Source organism: Anticarsia gemmatalis, chromosome 14, assembly GCF_050436995.1.
Source record: "Anticarsia gemmatalis isolate Benzon Research Colony breed Stoneville strain chromosome 14, ilAntGemm2 primary, whole genome shotgun sequence".
Lineage (NCBI taxonomy): Eukaryota > Metazoa > Arthropoda > Insecta > Lepidoptera > Erebidae > Anticarsia > Anticarsia gemmatalis.
Window position 1 is genome coordinate 510,594 of NC_134758.1, and position 8,351 is coordinate 518,944.

At 37.9% G+C, this 8,351-nt stretch overlaps 2 protein-coding genes across 2 annotated transcripts; one reads left to right on the forward strand and one right to left on the reverse strand.

Moving 5' to 3' along the window:
* Positions 1-1,657: 1,657 nt before the first annotated feature.
* Cox11 (Cytochrome c oxidase copper chaperone COX11) lies at positions 1,658-3,609 on the forward strand. Its single transcript, XM_076122508.1, has 4 exons — positions 1,658-2,012; positions 2,330-2,485; positions 2,752-2,919; positions 3,200-3,609. The coding sequence occupies exons 1-4, from the start codon at positions 1,776-1,778 to the stop codon at positions 3,344-3,346; spliced, it is 708 nt and encodes a 235-aa protein (XP_075978623.1). The 5' UTR covers positions 1,658-1,775; the 3' UTR covers positions 3,347-3,609.
* A 207-nt stretch (positions 3,610-3,816) lies between these two features.
* On the reverse strand, positions 3,817-8,297 carry LOC142978349 (tektin-3-like). Its single transcript, XM_076122761.1, has 11 exons — positions 8,146-8,297; positions 7,935-8,074; positions 7,470-7,721; positions 7,065-7,155; positions 6,646-6,787; positions 6,039-6,136; positions 5,776-5,895; positions 5,299-5,431; positions 4,806-4,936; positions 4,379-4,533; positions 3,817-4,091 (listed from the first exon to the last, which is right to left on the reverse strand). The coding sequence occupies exons 1-11, from the start codon at positions 8,170-8,172 to the stop codon at positions 3,881-3,883; spliced, it is 1,500 nt and encodes a 499-aa protein (XP_075978876.1). The 5' UTR covers positions 8,173-8,297; the 3' UTR covers positions 3,817-3,880.
* Between the last annotated feature and the right edge of the window lie 54 nt (positions 8,298-8,351).

Here is an 8,351-nt window from a genome sequence, read left to right on the forward strand (position 1 = left end):
TATATTTTATAATTATGGAAGTTAACCTAGAGACCCCACCAACAAATTAGTTTAGATATTAACATAATCGGTGGTATATTATCTGACCCATACATTATTTTATTTAGTAAATTATGAATGATTTTGATATAATTCTCTATATTTTATCACCAAAGAATTTGCTCCAAAGTTAACTAGTAAATGGTGCCAAAGTAATTATTTGAATTAAATAAGATTCCTTATTGGTGTGACGACATTGATTTGGTCAGTGAACACATAATTCCTCTACCAATATCTCCATAAGTTTCAATATTTTTATGATGAAACCAGTTCCTTTTAAATATGTACGTACAAAGGCAAACTACAGTATTGTTTTTAATTATTCAATAGCAAACTAATTGTTGATCTTTTGTTAACTTAATAGATACACTTGTTTAGTGAATTATTCAGTTATGGATATTACATCTTAGTGAGACCAGCACAAAATAATGTTAATTATTATTATTAATGTTTGAAGTATTTTTATTTTGTTTTTTCAGTGAAGTCGAGTGTGTTTGGTTTGTTCTTTTTTAATTGGATTATGCATGTGAATAAATGTTCTTGATTCAATAATATTCTAGTTTGTTTAACAAACACCTGTACCTATATTGTTATACATACATCAAGTGATAAATATAAATCATCTGAGCTATTAGCTAGGTAGGTAGTTCTATCCGTGTAAATAATCGCGTTGACAAGTTGGACGCGTTAACTTGATTGCTTTAACTTTGTCCATTTAGGTACTTGAATGATGAACTAATGAAATTCATTGATTTGCTAACTCGACACTCGGTAATCAAGTTACCGCGTTCTCATTTATGCTAATAAGCACTACACAATCGTTCCAAAGAAAAAAGTATCAGATCATGATCTCATTGTTTCAGGTGAGGTGGATTTCTTTAAAACAATGATGCACAACATGTTGCCGGTTATGCCAATGAAGACAAAAAACTATTGGTCGCAATACGACATGTCGTTTGAATGTGAGAAGTGTAAACGGAAGTACCGACATAAAAGCACGTATAGAAGACATGTCACATACGAATGCGGGAAAGAACCAATGTTTCGATGTCCATTTTTAGATTGTACGTATAAAGCGTATCAAAAGACCCACACGGACGCCCACATTAAAACGAAACACAAATTACTGGCGTTAGAATACAAACGATGATGTATGGACGAGAGAAAGTATTTGAAAAATGTGATATTAAATGTTAATTAATTTTAAATTATATCATGAAGTTTTATTTTAGTACTTGAAGGTTTACTATTCAAATAAGTATTATGAAATTAATAAGAGATAATGGCAAAACCACTTACGTAATGATATAACGGGTTTCCATAGGCCCTCAGACTTGCACTTGTTCACTCAGCGAAACATTTTCAATAGCCCGCCATTTTTCAGTGTTGCCAGGTCTACATACTAAATGCCTATCTAAATTGCCAGATTACAGGTATAGATAATGTACTCTTTTTTTCCTATTAATCTTTAATGGACATCGAATAGGCGGGCAGGTGCCTTGTTAATATTTTACGGTTGTGTCCTACCTGATTCCTAATATCCAAAATTCTAAAAAAATACATATTACACGGGCATGATATTCCCACAACAAAAAAGTTATAAGTCAAAACAACTGTCAAGTCATAGATGTCAACGTCAAACAGATAAGTCGATGTTTTGTACAACTAATTCAGTGATATTACGCAAAATGTTATAATATTTAATTAATTAATTAGATATAATAAACAAAATCACGATGAACCGGCTTATTGGAGTAAATCGGTCTTACATAAATACTATTAGGAGTAACTTCTTTGTCAATCCTCAAATATTATCTCCTAAACGGCCGACACAATGTAACTTATTTATTTCTCGCGGTGCACACAATCAAAAGCAGAAAATCCGATCGACACTTAATTATATGGTGGCGATGGGTGTGATGACCGTAGGTTTAAGTTATGCCGCTGTACCTCTATATAGGATATTTTGTCAGGTAAGAAAGATAACCTATATTATCTAACAGCTGATATGACTGTTTTAAGGAAAATCTGTGCTATATTAATGTTATTTAATTATTCCTCTATGAGTAATATCATCAGCACAAAGTTACCGTTAATGTTTGTGCGATGGCCTTGCTGTTTTCTGTTATGATAAATGTGTTGAACTGGATACCAATATTTATTTTGGGTCTGCCAAACTTTTCATTTTATGTGTGTGGGTAGTGTTAGTCTTCCATAAGAATACCATTCGAGTTAACAAGTGGAGGGTTCTATACACATAAAATCTAATGATTCTAAAAATCTCTCCTAGGCATACAGTTATGGAGGTACCACGGGTATTGCAGAACCAGATAATATAGTGGGCAACATGTCTGCCATAAAGAGCAGACCACTCAAGATCAGGTTCAATGCTGACACTGCCTCCTCCATGCAGTGGAACTTTAAACCTCAGCAGATGGACATTACAGTGAGTACCAACTATTCTAACAAAAACTAGATTTATAACAGATTGTTTTACTGCATTACATGTTTTAGAGTAAAAACCTTGTTTCTTGAGAGATTTTCTTTACTGTTCATGTTGTCTATTCACTTAATCATGCCACATTCTAGTTTTGAATTAATTCTGTGTTTGAATCAGAGGGCTGCAAGAGATTTTAGAATCTGTTACTAAGTAAACTCACCACTTAACCATATACCTACTGTTTATTTGATGACTACATCATCTATTTCCAGGTAGTTCCTGGTGAAACAGCACTTGCATTTTACACAGCACTGAACCCCACAGACAAGCCAGTGACAGGCATTAGCACATACAATGTGATCCCATTTGAAGCCGGCCAGTACTTCAACAAGATACAGTGCTTCTGCTTCGAGGAACAACAACTTAACCCACATGAAAAGGTGAATAACCATTTAATACAAAATGTTGTTATTGCATTTCATAGTACAAGTAGATGTTTGTTGCATACCTTGGTACAACAGCAGTAATGTAAAACAAATAAAAATATGTAACAACAAAAGGTCTAGGATTAATTTCTTGGCTCCAAAGGCAATAAGAAAGTAAAATTATACCCATTTTTTTATTAGGCAAAGGATTTCTCTCTGGTTTCTTAAAATCAGAATAAAACTAGTCAAACTAGAAATTTTTACATATTTCATAAACCTATGTATAAATTTTCAGGTGGACATGCCAGTATTCTTCTACATAGACCCCGAGTTCACAGAAGACCCTAAGATGGAGTATGTCGACGAGATAGTGCTCTCATACACATTCTTTGAAGCCAAAGAGGGAATGAAGCTCCCTGTACCATCCTATGTGAAACAATGAGTGAATTAGTTACAATGAAATTAATCACTGTACATTTACTTGTAGTATGGTAAACATTATGCCTTCACTCACTCAATATTGTGTATAAAACTGCCAATAGTGCATTTAACTGTTACTGTAGATAAGTTATCTTCCATCGCGAAAATAATAACATTATTATATTACAAGTGAGTGCATCAGAATGTACATGTTATAGTTTTGTTAAGTTTTATTATTGAAATAGATAAAGCTAACATCCATGATGTTGGCATTTATTTTCAAATGCAATTTTTATTACATTCCGTACTTTTCTCGACAAGTTTCAGAAAATCCAGGAACGGACTCGGACAAACTCTGACCTCCATTCAATCTTGGAGGAACAGATACGTCCTGTCATAGGTGGTTGTACAAGAGAAGCGGTACTTTTATTCGAATTTGGCTGGTCTTGAATAACCGATACATCGGCGTTGTCAGTTGTCAAAAGGAAAAAGTTCAATAAACAATTTAATTGCACTATAATTTGTTACATCCAACAAACATTGAACACGATATAAGTTAAGCCTTGATGGCGGCAGTGACGGGGTACCCGCGCCGGAGTCCCATGCACTGGTCCCTGTCTATGAACAAAGTGGTGGCCTTGTTCCGCAGCTCTCCCTCCAGCCCGGCGCGGACTCCCAGCAGGGTCTGGTGAGTACCTTCCGCGGTGGCTATCTTTGAACGGAGAGTCTCCATTGTTTCTTGGAGGTCGCATACTTCTTTGACCAATCTGAAAAAGATGATATTTATAAGTAAAGAAAACAACAAACAACATTACAAGTAACATTGTCATACGAAAGAAGATAAAGGAAGGAAGGTCGGAATCGCAGTTTGTATTGAGTGACATGTTAGCAACAAAACAGCCGCCTAACAAATACGCTCATATTAATTTCAAAAACGCTTGTTTTTGGAAAAAACACCCATTTTTCAACCACCAACTCCAAGTATACGAATAACCAAAGCTGAGAGAAGATGGTACAATGAAGCCTCGGTGAAATTTGAACAGTGTCATGATACCTGTTCTGCGCCTCGTCGCGGCACTTCTCGAGATGCGGTCGGTTGGTCCTGGCCTGCAGGCGCGTGTGAGCCACCTTCATGGGCTGCAGCTTGTCCTCGATCGCCTTGTTCAGCAGCTCCAGCGTCTTCTCCACGTCGAAGATCTCTTGTTGGATCTGGAACAAAGAAGAATAAAATTATTTTTGCCACCACTGACTCGGATGTAAAATACCCCTATGAGGCCAGTGTAAGATGCTATTGCATCCTAAGATGAAGATTGATCTGACTTTACTTTTGGGCATAGATAAATAGTACCATTTGTTTTCTGCAGAACTAAGCTGGAACGGACTAAAAATGGATCTAACAGCAATAATTGTAACCACTTCTTCAAGGCTATCTTTTGAAGGTTCATCGAGGTTGAGGTAGTGATGTTAACTGTTGTAGTTACCTTGTGCAGATGTAGTTGCAGCTTGTTCTTGATCTCGATGGTCTCCGCGATGCGGCGCGTGAACGCGCTGTTGGTGTTGCTCCATTGGTCCCAGATCTCCGTCGCCGACACGTTGATCAGGTTCTCCGTGTCTATATAGATATGAGAGCATTAGGAAAAAAAATTTAAAGATAAAAATGTTTCTTTTATTTTCTATTATTTCCAACGATTGGAGATTAAGAGTAGTATTAAAGGAACGTATTAAATCAATACGAACAAGATAATTGTAATGACAAATTGACGCATACATTGCGATTGATTTCATCTTATCTTGAATTCTAGATAAATCTGCGCGACAGTCCCAGTTTCGTTTGAAGGCACGCTTCAGATCTCGGAAAGTGCTGAGTGTGGGTGACCATGAAGAAGCGCTGAACTAGGGTACTAAACCTACAATAACTAATCCAAAGTTAGGAGCTGCTGTGGGACATGGATATGCTATGGTGGAGGAGCCTACCGGAGAGCATCTGTATGGCCTTGGCCCTCTCAGACTGCGAGCGCTGCAGCGTGGCGGCGCTGGCGGCCGCCCACTTGGCCGTGTCGCACACCGTCGGGTCGTAGCGCTCTATACCTGCGTAGAATTGGAGACCCTGGACACCACAAACGAGTATTACCCACTATCATTCTCATACCTATCTTATTTATGTAAAAAACTTTAAGAAAGACCAGAACTGACTTCAGGTGGTCAAAAATTAAATAAAAATCTGTCCAAGTAGGTACTGGTACCATTCGTTTTCTCGATGTCAAATATTAAGATCAAGTCTAGGCTGATATTTTATATGGAATCATAAAATCTGCATTTAATGCCTTCATGGTCTAGTGGCGTGGTGACCAAGGGACTTTTATAAAGGAGTGGACCGAGGCTTTCAAAATAAAGGACTAAAAACATGAACCAGAATCACATTGGATTGGACTATGACAAAAGTTTAGTTACCTTGGAGAAGTTATTAAGTTGATGGCACATGGAGTCAATACCGAGCGCGTACTCCTTGTTGCGCATGTCCGTCTCCAGCTCGTGCTGTGTCGCGCGACAGTTCTTGGACTGTTGCCGAACCTACACGCAACATCACAACCATTAGGCAACCATTCACTAAAGCACCTATAGAATTTATATTACTTACCTATTGAAGAGAAATTAGTTTGCTAGGGTAATTTTTTTTTGGATGCTTTTTAATGTCCTGTGTGTTTTCCACTTACTTTATCAAGCATATTCCTGAATTTGTCCTGACATTCCCGCAGAATGGCGACCTCTTTGAGAAGAGATTGTTCTACCGTGTCGTGGACTTGCTCCAAACCTGCACGGAAAGCATCAAATTGTCAAACGCGAGTACTGGAATTTTATAATAGGACATTCTCAGCATTTATGAAGTACGGAGGTCAGAAGCACCAGTCATGACTGCCTCCGTGGCGCAGTGGTTTAGGTCACCACGCCGATACCACTGCATCGGGAGGTCGTGGGTTCGATTCCCACACGGAGCAATTATTTGTGCGATCCACAAATAATTGTTTCGGGTCTGGTTGTACTTTGTGTCCGTTGTTTGTATGTTTGTAAAAGTCCCCGCGACACAAGAGCAATTCTTAGTGCGGGAGTTGTCTTTTTAAAAATAAATAAAAAAAAAATGTCTTCAAAGCTATCAAGTCTCGACTGTGCCCTCTAGTCAGTACCAACTGTTCATCGGGCCATGAAGATGATAGAAGAGAGAGCGAAAGGGTAAATTGCACCCAAGAATTCAAATTCCGGTCTCGATGTTAGAGTAGGTAATTACATTATGTTGCTAAGTTGGACAAAGTTGTATTGACATACCCTGTCTCTTCTCCCGATGGTACAGACATTCTTGCACGATGTGCAACGGTCCCTCGATGCCGGCTATAGCTCGCTCCAGTTGTCGACGAGTTTCGTTCAGCTTCTCACATGTGCCTACCAAGCGCTCCATTTCGATCGATACCTGGACAAAAATACTTGGATTGTGAAAGCTTTCTATATTTAGGAGATATCGTCTCTCAAATAAAATGTAGAAAATACTTATAAAAATAGAAGGATTAGGTTAGGCTGTGTTTAGTTTTCTATGGATAAGGAAGTATATTGCCGTGTTGAATGAAATTCGTTTACTGTTTAGTTAATAGTTTTTAGGGAGTGAAAGCTGAAAATAAAAATAGCAATATTTTAAAATTCCAATAAAGAGATCAGAAAAAAGTTAAATGAAAGCGATTTTAAGCACTTACCTCATTCCTCCAGAAGGTAGTATCGGTGATTCGTTCACCGATTCTCCTGCCAGAATCCCTCTGACCCTGCGTGCCGATCTCGTCGGTCTCCCTATTCAAAAACAACATTACCGTTATTCATACGCATATTTTACATCGAGGCTAACGATTTTTTTTTTGTTAAATCCAGAACATCTTAGAACTAAACTATTTTAGAAATCCCCATCGGTGACGGTTAATTTTGTGATAGTTTGAGTTTGAAGAACGAACTTAAACAGTCACAAAATGAATCCTGAAGTCATGCATATTTTTTTCAGAACACCTGGTAAATGTGTACCATCATAGTAATCAAAGAATTAACTAAGTAGGTACAATACTAATAATAATTAGTTGATAAAGTAAATAAGCAGTTGTTATTGATCTCACCTAAGCATCCTCATGATATCATTCCTGACTCGTTCCGAGAAGTTCCTCTTAGCGTCAGACTCGTTGTAGTTCTTGATACTGTTCTGGTTCCACTCGTACTGCGTGTAGCGCGTGTAGAGCGCCGCGCGGGCCGCGTGCTCGGGGCTGCGGTCGAACCCCGTCACCAGGTTGGGGAAGCGGAGAGGTTCTGCCGCCATGCCCGCTGGGGTGTAGCACGGGTCTACCATCGTGTTGGTAATCGGCTGCGATGGCCTGCGGAAGAAAAACGTTTAGATAATCAAAAATTGGTTACAATCATTGTGTTGCATTGACAACTTTTAGGATCTAGCTATGATAAGAATGCGAGACGCAATGTATTTTACTGAAAGAGAGGTGTATAGAATACACTATAAACTATCTTATTAACATTATTTTAATGCTTCGATTAATGTTCTTTTTATATAGGTAAGTGATTGTGCAACTTACATGGGTGTGACTTCGATCTCCTCGTAGCCCATGATAGGCCTCCATGGGTGCTTCTTTGGTGAATGAAAGCAGTAGCCCACCTGTGGAGGTACGCTCGGAGCACCCGCTGTTTCTTTTACAGGGCTCCATTGTTGCAGTTGCTGAAAACAAAATACAATTTCAAGACAAAATTCTAAATAAATAGTTTTTTTCGTAAATAACCAATCTTTACCGTGCACATAGACACTTCCTTAGCCATTGTGAATATTTATTTAGGTCAAATCCAAGTAAAAATTTAGAAAAATTGTAAAATCATTAACAAAAAATAAAAAGTGAATTCAAAATTGAAAATTTTCGTGCCATCGGTTTGACCAATATCAGAAAAAGAAATCATAGACACAGTAACTTTGAGATCAACAGATTCACGATGAATAAACC